Consider the following 20,017-nt stretch of genomic DNA (forward strand, 5'->3'; position numbering starts at 1 on the left):
GAAACGTGTAAATTTTTAGGAGTGGCCTAGTCACAGCCCAGACCTTAATCCAATTGAGAATCTTTGGTAGACTTGAATGCTGTTCACCAGAGGAAACCACCTAACTTGAAGGAGCTGGAGCAGTTTTACCTTGAGGAATGAGAAAAAATCCCAGTGGAAAGCTCATAGACTTATCCAAAGCAATTTGATGCTGTTGTAGCCATAAAAGGAGGCTCTACAAAGTACTGACTTTAGAGGGGTAAATAGTTATGTACCGTGAAGTTTTCAATTATTTTGTCCTATGTGTTGCTTGCTTCACAATAAAAGAAAACCAAATGGTCAGAGCTGTAGGCGTGTTCTTTACATGAACTGATGCAAACCAACAAAAAAAAAAAAAAAAAAAAAAAAAAAGTGAAATTCCAGGTAGTGAGGTAGCAAAACACGAAAATTGCCAAGGAGGTGAATACTTTTGCAACCACTGTAATTAACCATAGACATTTGTCAGTGAACGGCGGCAGAAAATACTGATCGCATTATAGAAACCTGCTGAATGTGGAATCTTGTATTCAAAGTTCCATGGGAGAGAAGTATGGAAATTTAGCTCTTGCACATGAAAAGAAACTTGTTTTCAAGTACTGCCTTGGAGGTATCTACCCTATAAGTCAATGTCCAACCATTTACAAGCCTTGTATTATGACCAGGGAAAAAATATGAGAAGACGTGATCTTAGAGAGTCACCATTTATAGACGTCATTATATGATTTGCGAGGAAGGATGGAAGTTTTGTAATGTAAATCCCGTAAATTTGGAATTTTACGTTACCAGACATGTTGGACCATCATGTCACAGAAGTGGCGGTCAAGCCCCAGCAGAAATGGTCTGCTTCCTTGTATGCTTTAGCCTGGTTTTTAAGGGGGTTTTTCAAGCTGGTCCATTAAACAAAACACCTTAAAGTCGTTTTAAAAAAGCAAAAAAATGTTCTTTCTATTCACTTATTGTAAACCCACTTTGAAGTTGTCTTTTTCAGGTTTTGAAAAATGCTTGATGGGGGAAAAAAAAGTGCATGTAACATCTTTGAAGCATCTCCTGATGGAATCCGTTCCAAACTAGGCATTGTCCAATTAGAAGGCTACAAAAAAACCTCTTCAAGGCGAAATAAAACTTCTCCTAAAACACTTTAAAAAAAAACAAAAAAAAACTCCTCTTCAAACCTGCTTCAGGAAATGGAAAAACTCCCCAAAGTAGGAGCGTTTCCGGAAGGGGATTCCACTAGAAAAATAATCATTTTTGTCTCAAAAAGCTCTGTGAGCACATACCCTAAGAGCGTGTTCACACCGAGACTTCTTGACGTGTTTTTGGAGCTGAAATTTGATTTTCTGAGGAAAATTTTGGAGAATTTCCACTAAAACATCAATGTGAACACACCCTTACAGTTCTGCCGAGTTGGTCCACCCTTGTCAGCTCTCTGGATTCATGCCTGGTTACTGCCTTTTTGGTTCCATAATATTTTCCCATAGTTTCTAGGATTTCTTTTGGTCCCTCAACCCTAAAATAATTGTGAATTTCTGAACTCCTATACCTTCATTTATTTTTTTTTAGATTTTTGCAGTAAATTAATCCAAGTCTGGCCGAGTCTTTGAGGCCTTCTTTGTGTACATCTCACAGCAGTAGAGGAGAGTGATGGAGGTTCTCAGACGCCTCGCTCTCTGGCAGGATTTAATGCTGCGCACAAAACCCTGCAGGGTAGTGAAGTTCACTTGGCGAGGGTCAGTGACCAAGGCACAATGGATTTACTGTAACCGGATTCCCAGAAGCTAACTTTATGAAAAGGTTTGAAAACCTATTTAACTGTAAGAAAGAAAAAGAACTGACTGAGCAAAGGGGAGTACAGGGTCAGTGTTGACTCACTGAGAAGAATCTGTGCTCATTTACTGATCATGCTACAACTCTCCACAGCCAGTCTTGTATCACCGCCTCCTCCACCACCATCTTATCACCTCTGGCCTCTCTGCATTCCACTTTCTTTTCCCAAGATGTCCATAGGCATTATTGTACCATAATAACCAACTGTCCAGGGACACTTTTACTTCCAGACTAAGCCCAGATTAAAGAAAGTGTAACATAGCAAATCCTGGCCCAACTACTGAACTGGAAGAAAATCATTATGGTAGTCCGCAATTGTGTGAAACTGGCCTTACTATCTATTTTAGTCAGTGATTGTTGGGAATCCTGTCCTATGGATCAGCCACTGCACCTTCACTGCTTTTTCAGACAGCGCCATTTATCTCCCCACTGCTGGTACTGCAGATCATAAGAAGAGGACACACACTGCTGTTCTACCTAGCTATCTGATCTAATACTGGACCTACCAGGAGTACTGAGGTAGGAAGAGGATGCTTACACTGCTGTCCACCCTGTATATCTCTATCTAACACTTGAGATACCAGGGGTGCTGAGGTAAGTAGAGGCCACTCATACTGCTGTCCACCATGTCTATCTGATCTAATACTGGAGATACCAGGAGTGCTGAGGTAAGAAGAGGCTGCTTACCCTGCTATCCACCCTGTCTATCTGATGTAATACTGGGGGTGCTGAGGTAAAAAAGAGGCTGCTCACACTACTGTCCAGCCTATCTGATCTAATGCTGGTGATACCAGGGTGATGAGGTAAGAAGAGGCTGCTTACCCTGCTATCCACCCTGTCTATCTGATCTAATACTGGGGGTGCTGAGGTAAGAAGAGGCTGCTCACACTGCTGACCATTATGTCTATCTGATCTAATACTGCCGATATCTGGTGCTGGGGTAAGAAGAGGCTGCTCACCCTGCTATCCACCCTGTCTATCTGATCTAGTACTGGAGATACTGGGGGTGCTGAGGTAAGAAGAGGCTGCTCATACTGCTGACCATTATGTCTATCTGATCTAATACTGCAGATATCAGTGGTGCTGGGGTAAGAAGAGGCTGCTCACACTGCTGTCCACCCTATCTGATATAATGCTGGAGACACCAGGGTGATAAGGTAAGAGGCTGCTCACCCTGCTATCCACCCTGTCTATCTGATCTAATACTGGATATATCAGGGGTGCTGAGGTAAGAAGAGGCTGTTTACCCTGCTATCTACCATATCTATCTGATCTAATACTGGAGATACCAGGAGTGCTGAGGTAAGAAGAGGCTGCTTACCCTGCTATCCACCCTGTCTATCTGATCTTATACTGGAGATATCAGGGATGCTGAGGTACTTCTTACCTCAGCATCCCTGATATTATTCCTTTTTCTCTTACCAGAAAGTGTCAATAGTACAACCACAGCTCTTCATCCTAAGTTTTTGTTTTTTTTTCTTGTTTTTTTTTCCCCTGTAGGCACTTTCTCCTTATTGTGAACACATGCACACTCAGCCCAAATGAGCATGTATTTATCTAATGTGTATGTTTGGCCACATGAACAGCTGACCTTTATTTAAAGCAGTAGTTCCCAAACTCCAGTCCTCGGCGGACCCCAACATGTCATGTTTTCAGGATTTCCATAGTATTTCACAGGTGATGGAACTATCATCAAGGCATCAGGAATTCTCTCACATGTGTAACACTATGGAAATCCTGAAAACATGACCTGTTGGGGTCCGCGAGGACAGGAGTTTGGGAACCACTGATCTAAAGTGTAAGGCCAACTTTAGCCTGGAGCTACACTGTGACTTTGTCCAGGACACTGCTCGGCCATCCAAAGATCGCTCTATGCCACTGCTGCATTGCATTGTAATACAGGTGACTGGGATCACATTGCGATGGGACTGCACCAAGCAAGTGGCACCAAAAAATCCAACTGTTTATGACTTTTGGGGATTTGTTTTTATCATGATACCTTACGGGTTACAATGTGACCCCTCCAGTCACCTGCTTTACGTTGCGATACCACTGCAGCATAGAGCGGCCTTTGGTTGCAGATATTTTATTCCTAATCCTTTTTAGAGAATTTATCTATTTGGGTGGCAATGAACATTTTTATAGGTTCTGTCCGTTTTGTTTTTTTTTCTTGTTTTGTCTGTATCGATGAGTGCGCTCCCCAGCTTTGTGCACAGACTCCAGCGAGGTGAGTCATATGTAACACACCCTGACCAGAGCATAGCCTGTCCTTAATTTGCTCCCGGCAGCTGCCTTGTACCGAGTCTGGAATACTGGAATATCCTTTAACTCTTCTGAGGCTGCCAGGAAGCGGTGTGGGGGCGTCTTATGGGTACATTGGAAGGACATCAGAGGTAGAATGGATTTCATGTCTGTCTGGAATGTGCAAACCTCACCCAGTAAATGACGTGCGTCGAAACCTCGCTTCCCATTCCCAACCCCCCCCCCCCCACCAATGTTTTTGAGACTGGGTCCGGTTGAGATCTGGTAGACATTACACTGTGCCGCACTTTCAGTATGACGTCATATTCCCATAGCTCGGCTAAAGATGTAATTAACATCCCATCAACATCCTGTCTAATTGGAAGGAACATCTCCAGTTTTATTTTTCAGTCCAGATGTTCAGTCTACGAAACCTTTGACAGTAGATGGGCCGCATGCAGCGCTGGGAATGTGTTCATGTTGGCACTAAGCTGCATCATTAAAGGGGTTGTCCTGGCTTGGAATGAAAGCTTCTGAATTCTCACAGTGCGTGTATGGCATACTGTCAGGATTCATCAGTGTCGGCATTGTAAGCCACGTGACTGCAGCTATGAGATTTGCATACTTCCGGCCACGTTCCCTCTAGACGTCCGGCCAGCTCCATTCACTTGCATTGAGCGTGGCACGTCTAGTTAGAATGTGACCGCATGTATGCAAATCGAATACTTGTAATCACATGACCGCCCGCTCTTGGTACTGGAAAATCCTGACAGTGTGTAGGGCGCACTCCGAGGATTCACAAGACTGCAGTCACATCCTTAATGCATCTGTATTGACACTAAATACAATTTCCAATATTAAGAATTGCGGTGCACTCACACAGTAAAGGATTTAATTGTGAGGCCACAAATCTTTGCTCAAAAATGTTGTAAAAAAAAAAATTCTGATTTTTTTTTTTTTTTTTTTTTTTCCCCCTAAAAATATTTTTTTCTTTTTAAATGCTCTTAATGAAAGCATTAGGGATTTTGTCCTGTTGGATAATTTCCATTTTACAGTCTGGTGCTGGAGCCGCTCCGGTCTCGTGTCTGATCCTCTTCTCATTTTAATGTGGAAACGTCTAGATCGTTCCTCGTCCATTTCTGGAAGATTTTGATGCCATTGACAGGATCGTCTTTCCTTGTGTAACTTCACTGTAGACATGACTCCCCACATGATCGAACGCTGGTGGGGGGCGCACACATGAGAAAAGTGGGCTAATCATGTGTCGAGAATTATACTAAGCAATCAAGTATTCTAAAGGGAACCCACATTTACACATCAGTGCGTTATCCCGCTAACAACATTGATTTTAATTGGAATTGTGTAATACTTCATTTCACCTGTGGTGGCGCTGCAGGTAAACTTAATTTACAGCCATGGTCTCCTACAGATTACAGCTGATCTGGGGGTTGAGGGACGGGCTGTCACATTTTGACATAAGCTTATCTTTTTAATTTAAAAAAAAAAAACGTAACGCAAAAAAGCAGATTCTTTATTGGTTTTGTGCCTTTTTTTGTCTAGTTTTTGACCTTTTTTTTTTTAAGTAAATTTTATATATTTGTCCTGTTTTTTCTTGTTTGCTTTTTAGGTTTGTCATTTTAGAGGTGACGTTTGGGTTTCGACATTTTTTTGGTCGATTAATGCAACTTTAAAAAGAAAAAAGTTTGCACAATTTTTGCGCAATTGTGCAGTCATTTTATGGAAACCTGAAAGTTTTGGTCAAAGTATTTTTAGTCTCGGGGTTTAACTCAGATCACTAAGCACTGAGTTATCAATGGAGCCGCGGTTTCACCATAAACCTGTAAAAATGTTACTATATGACATCCGGCAGGGTTAGGTGGAGTTTGGGCACTTTAAGAACATGGCCACCAGGTGGAGCTGCAGAACACCTTTATGGCATCTTTTCTGTAGGGCAGCGAGCCTTTGATTGAGGCGCTCAGGCGCGCCTGTCACTTTAAGATCGGTTCATTACATACGTTTTGCAATCTGTTGCTCCCTGTTATCAGCCATTTAGGGCCGTGAAGAAACCTTCTATGGCTTGCAGCAGCCATTATATTTGCTATTGCTTGATTTCAGTTGTACCCTAAGGCAGCCGTATACCTTAGATCGCTTTTTGTTAAGAGTCCGTTCCGCCAACAGCTATTCAGAGCATGCTGGGAGTTATAGTTTCACAATTGCTACTGAATTAGGTCCACATATCAAATGTGTCGCTCACCCCTTTAATCCTTTAATTGGCCCACACCCCACCATTGAGAGAAGGGCGAGAATCGCCGACCGACTTATTGTATCGTCCATAGGCGCTCCTCACAACCGGATGAAATGAACCCCTAGCGCTCGTAGCCGTATGAGGTAGGGAGTGGATCATTGACAAAAGCTGATAACAGAGAAGAATAGATTGCATGACATTTAAAGGGATATTTTGGGTCCCGCCAATAAAGATTACTTTTGTTGTACAATGAAAAGTCATCCGACTTTCCATTCTAGTTTGTGTCAACTTATCACCGTTTTCAAGATCTCTGCTTGCTTTCATGGACTGATCGCCCTATCGGCACATTGTGTACCGTAACGAGCCGTGCATCGGTCACATGACCTGGACATGCAGTGAATCCTGAAAGGTGCGAAGAATATATTGGAAAATGGTATCGATCTCCTCAGCGTTATTTACTCCAATCCCCTTAAAGGGGTAAATTGTACAAAAAAAAAAAAAGACTTTAAGATCTTTGTGGGGAAAAAAAACACTGAAAATATTTGATTTCCCTTTTTAAAAAAAATGCTTCTCTTTAGATATTATATTTTTATATTTTTTTTATTTGTTTATTTTTTGCTTCAGCAATAATCTAAAAATCTACCAAATATTTATTTCTATTGACATAATTTCCTGTCGTCTTCCTCCGGATTCTAAATTTAGGGGGCAGAATTCGTCAGATGCCAGATACTTTGTAACACAAGGATGGAATCCAAGACCCTGTCACAGAGGAGGAGGAGGAGGCCGGAGACCAGGCAAATCTGCATACTGAAGCTGCATGCAGCCAATCAGCAGGGGGCTGGGCGGAGTTATGGTGATTGGATCCTTCCTAAGGAGCATGCGTGGATTCATGGGTAACAAAGCCGGAGTCTCAGTCACTGCATTTGGGATTATCCTTTGGGAAGCAGTGAGCTGGGATTGTTCTGCTGCTGATCCTGAGCACTGGTCACCTCTGGGCTGTCTCTGGTGAGTGCTCTGTGGCATTAGTGGGGGATCTCCCTAATCAATGAGGCAGGGTGGGCTTTTCATCTGGATTTACAGGAAGGCAGAGTGGGCGGATGCTGAATTCTGCATCTGGGAACCTGAGGGCTATGTGCGTTTTGATATGTTGCAGGTGTTCAGTGCACGATGTGGCAGATTATACATTTAGGTGGCGGTGTTTATTATTTTTTTAATTTATGTATTTTTATTTTTTATTTTTTTTGTATTTTTTATTTTTTTTTACGGAGTCAATGTAACCCCTGCAGTGTCTCCAGTGCGTGCACATAGGGTTATCTGTGTATACGCACTCGGCGCACACTCCCTGATGTTCCGGGGCATAGTTGGCACACTTGCCATATGTGAGTGTCCGTTATACATGCGGCTACTGTACACAGTATGTGTGTGGCCTTAGGAGACAAGGCATTAACCACGCGGGTGCTGGGGAGGACAGGAAGGTCGGGGGGCTCCTTCTTATAATTCATCGCAGCTGCCAAACTGTCTTTGGTTCTGGGATTTCATTGATTTTGTGGATTTTTGGCCGAGTCAACGAGCAACGCTGTGCCAGGGCTCAGTCGTGCCAACCGAGATGCTGCACGCCTGCGTGTGTTGCAACAGATATTATGCATGTATAGAAATGACATTGCACCGAGCCCCCTCTATATACATTACCACACCACTACAGTTACCTGCCCTGCCATACCTCTCCATAACACCGTGCCCCCTCTATATACATTACCATACCACTACAGTTACCTGCCCTGCCTCTCCATAACACTGTGCCCCCTCTATATACATTACCATACCACTACAGTTACCTGCCCTGCCATACCACTCCATAACACCATGCCCCCTCTATATACATTACCATACCACTACAGTTACCTGCCCTGCCATACCTCTCCATAACACCGTGCCCCCTCTATATACATTACCATACCACTACAGTTACCTGCCCTGCCTCTCCATAACACTGTGCCCCCTCTATATACATTACCATACCACTACAGTTACTTGCCCTGCCATACCACTCCATAACACCATGCCCCCTCTATATACATTACCATACCACTACAGTTACCTGCCCTGCCATACCTCTCCATAACACCATGCCCCCTCTATATACATTACCATACCACTACAGTTACCTGCCATGCCTCTCCATAACACCATGCCCCCTCTATATACATTACCGTTCCACTACAGTTACCTGCCATGCCTCTCCATAACACTGTGCCCCCTCTATATACATTACCATACCACTACAGTTACCTGCCCTGCCATACTACTCCATAACACCGTGCCCCCTCTATATACATTACCATACCACTACAGTTACCTGCCCTGCCATACCTCTCCATAACACCATGCCCCCTCTATATACATTACCATACCACTACAGTTACCTGCCCTGCCTCTCCATAACACCATGCCCCCTCTATATACAATACCATACCACTACAGTTACCTGCCCTGCCATACTACTCCATAACACTGTGCCCCCTCTATATACATTACCATACTACTACAGTTACCTGCCCTGCCATACCTCTCCATAACACCGTGCCCCCTCTATATACATTACCATACTACTACAGTTACCTGCCATGCCTCTCCATAACACCATGCCCCCTCTATATACATTACCATACTACTACAGTTACCTGCCCTGCCTCTCCATAACACCGTGCCCCCTCTATATACATTACCATACCACTACAGTTACCTTCCCTGCCATACTACTCCATAACACTGTGCCCCCTCTATATACATTACCATACTACTACAGTTACCTGCCCTGTCATACCTCTCCATAACACTGTGCCCCCTCTATATACATTACCACACCACTACATTTACCTGCCCTGTCATACCTCTCCATAACACCGTGCCCCCTCTATATACATTACCATACCACAACAGTTACCTGCCCTGCCTCTCCATAACACCATGCCCCCTCTATATACATTACCATACCACTACAGTTACCTGCCCTGCCTCTCCATAACACCATGCCCCCTCTATATACATTACCATACCACTACAGTTACCTGCCCTGCCATGCCTCTCCATAACACCGTGCCCCCTCTATATACAATACCATACCACTACAGTTACCTGCCCTGCCTCTCCATAACACCGTGCCCCCCCTATATACATTACCATACCACTACAGTTACCTGCCCTACCTCTCCATAACACCGTGCCCCCTCTATATACAATACCATACCACTACAGTTACCTGCCCTGCCTCTCCATAACACCGTGCCCCCCCTATATACATTACCATACCACTACAGTTACCTGCCCTGCCATACCTCTCCATAACACTGTGCCCCCTCTATATACTTTACCATACTACTACAGTTACCTGCCCTGTCATACCTCTCCATAACACTGTGCACCCTCTATATACATTACCATACCACAACAGTTACCTGCCCTGCCTCTCCATAACACCGTGCCCCCTCTATATACATTACCATACCACTACAGTTACCTGCCCTGCCATACTACTCCATAACACCGTGCCCCCTCTATATACATTACCATACCACTACAGTTACCTGCCCTGCCATGCCTCTCCATAACACCGTGCCCCCTCTATATACATTACCATACCACTACAGTTACCTGCCCTGCCATACCTCTCCATAACACCATGCCCCCCCATATACATTACCATACCACTACAGTTACCTGCCCTGCCTCTCCATAACACCGTGCCCCCTCTATATACATTACCATACCACTACAGTTACCTGCCCTGCCATACCTCTCCATAACACCGTGCCCCCTCTATATACATTACCATACCACTACAGTTACCTTCCCTGCCATACTACTCCATAACACTGTGCCCCCTCTATATACATTACCATACCACTACAGTTACCTGCCCTGCCTCTCCATAACACTGTGCCCCCTCTATATACATTACCATACCACTACAGTTACCTGCCATACTACTCCATAACACTGTGCCCCCTCTATATACATTACCATACTACTACAGTTACCTGCCCTGCCATACCTCTCCATAACACCGTGCCCCCTCTATATACATTACCATACCACTACAGTTACCTTCCCTGCCATACTACTCCATAACACTGTGCCCCCTCTATATACATTACCATACCACTACAGTTACCTGCCCTGCCTCTCCATAACACTGTGCCCCCTCTATATACATTACCATACCACTACAGTTACCTGCCATACTACTCCATAACACTGTGCCCCCTCTATATACATTACCATACTACTACAGTTACCTGCCCTGCCATACCTCTCCATAACACCGTGCCCCCTCTATATACATTACCATACCACTACAGTTACCTGCCCTGTCATACCTCTCCATAACACTGTGCCCCCTCTATATACATTACCACACCACTACAGTTACCTGCCCTGCCATACCACTCCATAACACCATGCCCCCTCTATATACAATACCATACCACTACAGTTACCTGCCCTGCCATACCACTCCATAACACCATGCCCCCCCTATATACATTACCATACCACTACAGTTACCTGCCCTGCCTCTCCATAACACTATGCCCCCTCTATATACATTACCACACCACTACAGTTACCTGCCCTGCCATACCTCTCCATAACACTGTGCCCCCTCTATATACATTACCATACTACTACAGTTACCTGCCCTGCCTCTCCATAACACTGTGCCCCCTCTATATACATTACCTTACCACTACAGTTACCTGCCCTGTCATACCTCTCCATAACACCGTGCCCCCTCTAAATACATTACCATACCACAACAGTTACCTGCCCTGCCATGCCTCTCCATAACACCGTGCCCCCTCTATATACATTACCATACCACTACAGTTACCTGCCCTGCCTCTCCATAACACTGTGCCCCCTCTATATACATTACCACACCACTACAGTTACCTGCCCTGTCATACCTCTCCATAACACCGTGCCCCCTCTAAATACATTACCATACCACAACAGTTACCTGCCCTGCCATGCCTCTCCATAACACCGTGCCCCCTCTATATACATTACCATACCACTACAGTTACCTGCCCTGCCTCTCCATAACACCATGCCCCCTCTATATACATTACCACACCACTACAGTTACCTGCCCTGCCATGCCTCTCCATAACACCGTGCCCCCTCTATATACAATACCATACCACTACAGTTACCTGCCCTGCCATACCACTCCATAACACCATGCCCCCCCTATATACATTACCATACCACTACAGTTACCTGCCCTGCCTCTCCATAACACTGTGCCCCCTCTATATACATTACCTTACCACTACAGTTACCTGCCCTGCCTCTCCATAACACCGTGCCCCCTCTATATACATTACCATACCACTACAGTTACCTGCCCTGCCTCTCCATAACACCATGCCCCCTCTATATACATTACCACACCACTACAGTTACCTGCCCTGCCTCTCCATAACACCATGCCCCCTCTATATACATTACCTTACCACTACAGTTACCTGCCCTGCCTCTCCATAACACCGTGCCCCCTCTATATACATTACCATACCACTACAGTTACCTGCCCTGCCTCTCCATAACACCATGCCCCCTCTATATACATTACCTTACCACTACAGTTACCTGCCCTGCCTCTCCATAACACCGTGCCCCCTCTATATACATTACCATACCACTACAGTTACCTGCCCTGCCATACCTCTCCATAACACCGTGCCCCCTCTATATACATTACCATACCACTACAGTTACCTGCCCTGCCTCTCCATAACACCATGCCCCCTCTATATACATTACCTTACCACTACAGTTACCTGCCCTGCCTCTCCATAACACCATGCCCCCTCTATATACATTACCTTACCACTACAGTTACCTGCCCTGCCTCTCCATAACACCGTGCCCCCTCTATATACATTACCTTACCACTACAGTTACCTGCCCTGCCTCTCCATAACACCATGCCCCCTCTATATACATTACCTTACCACTACAGTTACCTGCCCTGCCTCTCCATAACACCATGCCCCCTCTATATACATTACCACACCACTACAGTTACCTGCCCTGCCATGCCTCTCCATAACACCGTGCCCCCTCTATATACAATACCATACCACTACAGTTACCTGCCCTGCCATACCACTCCATAACACCATGCCCCCCCTATATACATTACCATACCACTACAGTTACCTGCCCTGCCTCTCCATAACACTGTGCCCCCTCTATATACATTACCTTACCACTACAGTTACCTGCCCTGCCTCTCCATAACACCGTGCCCCCTCTATATACATTACCATACCACTACAGTTACCTGCCCTGCCTCTCCATAACACCATGCCCCCTCTATATACATTACCACACCACTACAGTTACCTGCCCTGCCTCTCCATAACACCATGCCCCCTTTATATACATTACCTTACCACTACAGTTACCTGCCCTGCCTCTCCATAACACCGTGCCCCCTCTATATACATTACCATACCACTACAGTTACCTGCCCTGCCTCTCCATAACACCGTGCCCCCTCTATATACATTACCTTACCACTACAGTTACCTGCCCTGCCTCTCCATAACACCGTGCCCCCTCTATATACATTACCATACCACTACAGTTACCTGCCCTGCCATACCTCTCCATAACACCGTGCCCCCTCTATATACATTACCATACCACTACAGTTACCTGCCCTGCCTCTCCATAACACCATGCCCCCTCTATATACATTACCTTACCACTACAGTTACCTGCCCTGCCTCTCCATAACACCATGCCCCCTCTATATACATTACCTTACCACTACAGTTACCTGCCCTGCCTCTCCATAACACCATGCCCCCTCTATATACATTACCTTACCACTACAGTTACCTGTCCTGCCATACTACTCCATAACACCGTGCCCCCTCTATATACATTACCTTACCACTACAGTTACCTGCCCTGCCTCTCCATAACACCATGCCCCCTCTATATACATTACCTTACCACTACAGTTACCTGCCCTGCCTCTCCATAACACCGTGCCCCCTCTATATACATTACCTTACCACTACAGTTACCTGCCCTGCCTCTCCATAACACCATGCCCCCTCTATATACATTACCTTACCACTACAGTTACCTGCCCTGCCCTCCATAACACCATGCCCCCTCTATATACATTACCTTACCACTACAGTTACCTGCCCTGCCATACTACTCCATAACACCGTGCCCCCTCTATATACATTACCATACCACTACAGTTACCTGCCCTGTCATACCTCTCCATAACACTGTGCCCCCTCTATATACATTACCACACCACTACAGTTACCTGCCCTGCCATACCACTCCATAACACCATGCCCCCTCTATATACAATACCATACCACTACAGTTACCTGCCCTGCCATACCACTCCATAACACCATGCCCCCCCTATATACATTACCATACCACTACAGTTACCTGCCCTGCCTCTCCATAACACCATGCCCCCTCTATATACATTACCACACCACTACAGTTACCTGCCCTGCCATACCTCTCCATAACACTGTGCCCCCTCTATATACATTACCATACTACTACAGTTACCTGCCCTGCCTCTCCATAACACTGTGCCCCCTCTATATACATTACCTTACCACTACAGTTACCTGCCCTGTCATACCTCTCCATAACACCGTGCCCCCTCTAAATACATTACCATACCACAACAGTTACCTGCCCTGCCATGCCTCTCCATAACACCGTGCCCCCTCTATATACATTACCATACCACTACAGTTACCTGCCCTGCCTCTCCATAACACTGTGCCCCCTCTATATACATTACCACACCACTACAGTTACCTGCCCTGTCATACCTCTCCATAACACCGTGCCCCCTCTAAATACATTACCATACCACAACAGTTACCTGCCCTGCCATGCCTCTCCATAACACCGTGCCCCCTCTATATACATTACCATACCACTACAGTTACCTGCCCTGCCTCTCCATAACACCATGCCCCCTCTATATACATTACCACACCACTACAGTTACCTGCCCTGCCATGCCTCTCCATAACACCGTGCCCCCTCTATATACAATACCATACCACTACAGTTACCTGCCCTGCCATACCACTCCATAACACCATGCCCCCCCTATATACATTACCATACCACTACAGTTACCTGCCCTGCCTCTCCATAACACTGTGCCCCCTCTATATACATTACCTTACCACTACAGTTACCTGCCCTGCCTCTCCATAACACCGTGCCCCCTCTATATACATTACCATACCACTACAGTTACCTGCCCTGCCTCTCCATAACACCATGCCCCCTCTATATACATTACCACACCACTACAGTTACCTGCCCTGCCTCTCCATAACACCATGCCCCCTCTATATACATTACCTTACCACTACAGTTACCTGCCCTGCCTCTCCATAACACCGTGCCCCCTCTATATACATTACCATACCACTACAGTTACCTGCCCTGCCTCTCCATAACACCATGCCCCCTCTATATACATTACCTTACCACTACAGTTACCTGCCCTGCCTCTCCATAACACCGTGCCCCCTCTATATACATTACCATACCACTACAGTTACCTGCCCTGCCATACCTCTCCATAACACCGTGCCCCCTCTATATACATTACCATACCACTACAGTTACCTGCCCTGCCTCTCCATAACACCATGCCCCCTCTATATACATTACCTTACCACTACAGTTACCTGCCCTGCCTCTCCATAACACCATGCCCCCTCTATATACATTACCTTACCACTACAGTTACCTGCCCTGCCTCTCCATAACACCGTGCCCCCTCTATATACATTACCTTACCACTACAGTTACCTGCCCTGCCTCTCCATAACACCATGCCCCCTCTATATACATTACCTTACCACTACAGTTACCTGCCCTGCCTCTCCATAACACCATGCCCCCTCTATATACATTACCACACCACTACAGTTACCTGCCCTGCCATGCCTCTCCATAACACCGTGCCCCCTCTATATACAATACCATACCACTACAGTTACCTGCCCTGCCATACCACTCCATAACACCATGCCCCCCCTATATACATTACCATACCACTACAGTTACCTGCCCTGCCTCTCCATAACACTGTGCCCCCTCTATATACATTACCTTACCACTACAGTTACCTGCCCTGCCTCTCCATAACACCGTGCCCCCTCTATATACATTACCATACCACTACAGTTACCTGCCCTGCCTCTCCATAACACCATGCCCCCTCTATATACATTACCACACCACTACAGTTACCTGCCCTGCCTCTCCATAACACCATGCCCCCTCTATATACATTACCTTACCACTACAGTTACCTGCCCTGCCTCTCCATAACACCGTGCCCCCTCTATATACATTACCATACCACTACAGTTACCTGCCCTGCCTCTCCATAACACCATGCCCCCCCTATATACATTACCATACCACTACAGTTACCTGCCCTGCCTCTCCATAACACCATGCCCCCTCTATATACATTACCTTACCACTACAGTTACCTGCCCTGCCTCTCCATAACACCGTGCCCCCTCTATATACATTACCATACCACTACAGTTACCTGCCCTGCCATACCTCTCCATAACACCGTGCCCCCTCTATATACATTACCATACCACTACAGTTACCTGCCCTGCCTCTCCATAACACCATGCCCCCTCTATATACATTACCTTACCACTACAGTTACCTGCCCTGCCTCTCCATAACACCGTGCCCCCTCTATATACATTACCATACCACTACAGTTACCTGCCCTGCCATACCTCTCCATAACACCGTGCCCCCTCTATATACATTACCATACCACTACAGTTACCTGCCCTGCCTCTCCATAACACCATGCCCCCTCTATATACATTACCTTACCACTACAGTTACCTGCCCTGCCTCTCCATAACACCATGCCCCCTCTATATACATTACCTTACCACTACAGTTACCTGCCCTGCCTCTCCATAACACCATGCCCCCTCTATATACATTACCTTACCACTACAGTTACCTGTCCTGCCATACTACTCCATAACACCGTGCCCCCTCTATATACATTACCTTACCACTACAGTTACCTGCCCTGCCTCTCCATAACACCATGCCCCCTCTATATACATTACCTTACCACTACAGTTACCTGCCCTGCCTCTCCATAACACCGTGCCCCCTCTATATACATTACCTTACCACTACAGTTACCTGCCCTGCCTCTCCATAACACCATGCCCCCTCTATATACATTACCTTACCACTACAGTTACCTGCCCTGCCCTCCATAACACCATGCCCCCTCTATATACATTACCTTACCACTACAGTTACCTGCCCTGCCATACTACTCCATAACACCGTGCCCCCTCTATATACATTACCATACCACTACAGTTACCTGCCCTGCCTCTCCATAACACCGTGCCCCCTCTATATACATTACCATACCACTACAGTTACCTGCCCTGCCTCTCCATAACACCGTGCCCCCTCTATATACATTACCTTACCACTACAGTTACCTGCCCTGCCTCTCCATAACACCGTGCCCCCTCTATATACATTACCTTACCACTATAGTTACCTGCCCTGCCTCTCCATAACACCGTGCCCCCTCGATATACAATACCATACCACTACAGTTACCTGCCCTGCCTCTCCATAACACCATGCCCCCTCTATATACATTACCTTACCACTACAGTTACCTGCCCTGCCTCTCCATAACACCATGCCCCCTCTATATACATTACCATACCACTACAGTTACCTGCCCTGCCTCTCCATAACACCGTGCCCCCTCTATATACATTACCATACCACTACAGTTACCTGCCCTGCCTCTCCATAACACCGTGCCCCCTCTATATACAATACCTTACCACTACAGTTACCTGCCCTGCCTCTCCATAACACCATGCCCCCTCTATATACATTACCTTACCACTACAGTTACCTGCCCTGCCTCTCCATAACACCATGCCCCCTCTATATACATTACCTTACCACTACAGTTACCTGCCCTGCCTCTCCATAACACCATGCCCCCTCTATATACATTACCATACCACTACAGTTACCTGCCCTGCCTCTCCATAACACCATGCCCCCTCTATATACAATACCATACCACTACAGTTACCTGCCCTGCCATACCTCTCCATAACACCGTGCCCCCTCTATATACAATACCATACCACTACAGTTACCTGCCCTGCCATACCTCTCCATAACACCATGCCCCCTCTATATACATTACCACACCACTACAGTTACCTGCCCTGCCTCTCCATAACACCGTGCCCCCTCTATATACATTACCACACCACTACAGTTACCTGCCCTGCCATACTACTCCATAACACCGTGCCCCCTCTATATACAATACCATACCACTACAGTTACCTGCCATGCCTCTCCATAACACCATGCCCCCTCTATATACAATACCACACCACTACAGTTACCTGCCCTGCCATACTACTCCATAACACCATGCCCCCTCTATATACATTACCATACCACTACAGTTACCTGCCCTGCCTCTCCATAACACCATGCCCCCTCTATATACATTACCATACCACTACAGTTACCTGCCCTGCCTCTCCATAACACCATGCCCCCTCTATATACATTACCTTACCACTACAGTTACCTGCCCTGCCTCTCCATAACACCGTGCCCCCTCTATATACAATACCATACCACTACAGTTACCTGCCATGCCTCTCCATAACACCATGCCCCCTCTATATACAATACCACACCACTACAGTTACCTGCCCTGCCATACTACTCCATAACACCATGCCCCCTCTATATACATTACCATACCACTACAGTTACCTGCCCTGCCTCTCCATAACACCATGCCCCCTCTATATACATTACCATACCACTACAGTTACCTGCCCTGCCTCTCCATAACACCATGCCCCCTCTATATACATTACCATACCACTACAGTTACCTGCCCTGCCTCTCCATAACACCGTGCCCCCTCTATATACATTACCATACCACTACAGTTACCTGCCCTGCCTCTCCATAACACCATGCCCCCTCTATATACATTACCACACCACTAGATTTACCTGTCCTTCCATACCTCTCCATGTCGTGTGGAGCGGTACACTGCTAATGCCTAGTCCTCACCCGTCGGTGCCCTATAGGACCCATGCCAGTTGGTGCTGGTGACATTATAGGGGTGCGTCAGGGACAGACCTACCATTGGTGGTGAGGGGGCCACTACCATCTCCAGATCAGGAGGAACTGTGCATTATGAGGCGATATCGGACTGCAGGGCCCATACACTGTTCCTGACTGTACAGGGCCCCTTCGGTCGGTGTCCGCTCCGGTTGCACTTATGTGCCGCACCACGCACAGCCAGGCAGCCCTGGCACAGCTCTTGCCCACGTCTCCCGGTGTATTGTGTGAATGGCCGCGCTACGAGAGCCAGTAGCGTCCGTGATCAGCTTGTGTGATAGATTTCAGCCAGACAGGACACGTGTGTTTCCTACATCATCTGTCTGCACCGCTGGAGGACAAGGCCTCGCCAACCCATCCATTACGCCTCTGGGGTGGGCGTCTCTCGTATCCCCATTATGTGCCGGAGAAATCCTCCTGTAGGTCGGCTACGAGCTCATGATCGCCATTGCCAAGCTGATTGATTTTTCCTCTTTAGAGCAGAAAGACACCGTGGAGATGTGATGGGGGTCTGTCGGTGCTAGAGGGGGTCCTGTGTATTGTATCTTGTGTGATCACCAACCTGTAGAATCCTAGCTATTGTAAAACTACACCTAGCATGCCCTGACGCCTCTCCTGGGAGCTGTAGTTCGAGACTACACATTAGAAATTTGCTGGCGGAGTATGGACCACATTGTCCGGACCCCCCAAACGCCTGTGAGTCCAGGATAGGAGATCCGAGACCGGTCCGTTCTGTGACCGCGGATGGCGGGCGTAATAAACCGACTTCTCAAACATAGGTTGAAATTTTTAAAAAAAAGTAAACGCTATGGCCGATTTCATTATGTGTGTGTATATATATTGAGAGAGAGCGAGAGAAAAAAATTGAAAAAACGGCACAAAATAGAAAAAGGATTCGGGTGCAGGCCCTCCAGGTACACACCAAACCTCCTGATAGTCCATCAAAAAAGGCAGCAGCACACCATGTTGGTTTTCAATAAAGTGCTTTTTTTAATAGCCCATATGGCGATGTGCCCATGCAGCAACGTTTCGGTTCAATGGGTGTGAACCTTTCTCAAGCATGTATATATATAATATATATTATGAAGAACATGCATAACATAGACAAACCCTTAAAGTGCACCTGTCGCCTGTTTTGCCGCTATAAGATGCGGCCAGCGCTTTCAGGGCTTATCTACAGCATTCTATAATTCTGTAGATAAGCTTCCAATCCGAACCTGCAAGAGAAGAAAAATAAGTTTCATTATACTCTCCTGGGGGGCCGTCCAGTACGAGGGGTGTCACAGGCCTGGGTCTGGTGGCTCCCGTCTTCTTGCGATGCCGTCCTGCATGCGTCATGGCTCCCCGGCATTATGCTCCTGCTCAGGCCCTGCTGAGGGAAGAGTAAAGTACTGCAGTGCG

At 46.5% G+C, this 20,017-nt stretch overlaps 1 protein-coding gene across 2 annotated transcripts in view; it reads left to right on the forward strand.

The window, feature by feature from the left end:
- Nucleotides 1-7,046: 7,046 nt before the first annotated feature.
- The window catches only part of NUMBL (NUMB like endocytic adaptor protein), an 81,272-nt gene continuing 68,301 nt past the window's right edge, over nucleotides 7,047-20,017 (forward strand). For both annotated transcript variants that reach the window (XM_073549265.1, XM_073549266.1), the window contains exon 1: nucleotides 7,047-7,333. In XM_073549265.1, the coding sequence (XP_073405366.1) occupies nucleotides 7,146-7,333 (188 nt within the window). In that variant the 5' untranslated portion in view covers nucleotides 7,047-7,145. The remainder of the gene's footprint in view (nucleotides 7,334-20,017) is intronic.

This window comes from Dendrobates tinctorius, unplaced genomic scaffold (genome assembly GCF_039654945.1).
Source record: "Dendrobates tinctorius isolate UK_male_01 unplaced genomic scaffold, ASM3965494v1 ptg000158l, whole genome shotgun sequence".
Classification (NCBI taxonomy): Eukaryota; Metazoa; Chordata; class Amphibia; order Anura; family Dendrobatidae; genus Dendrobates; species Dendrobates tinctorius.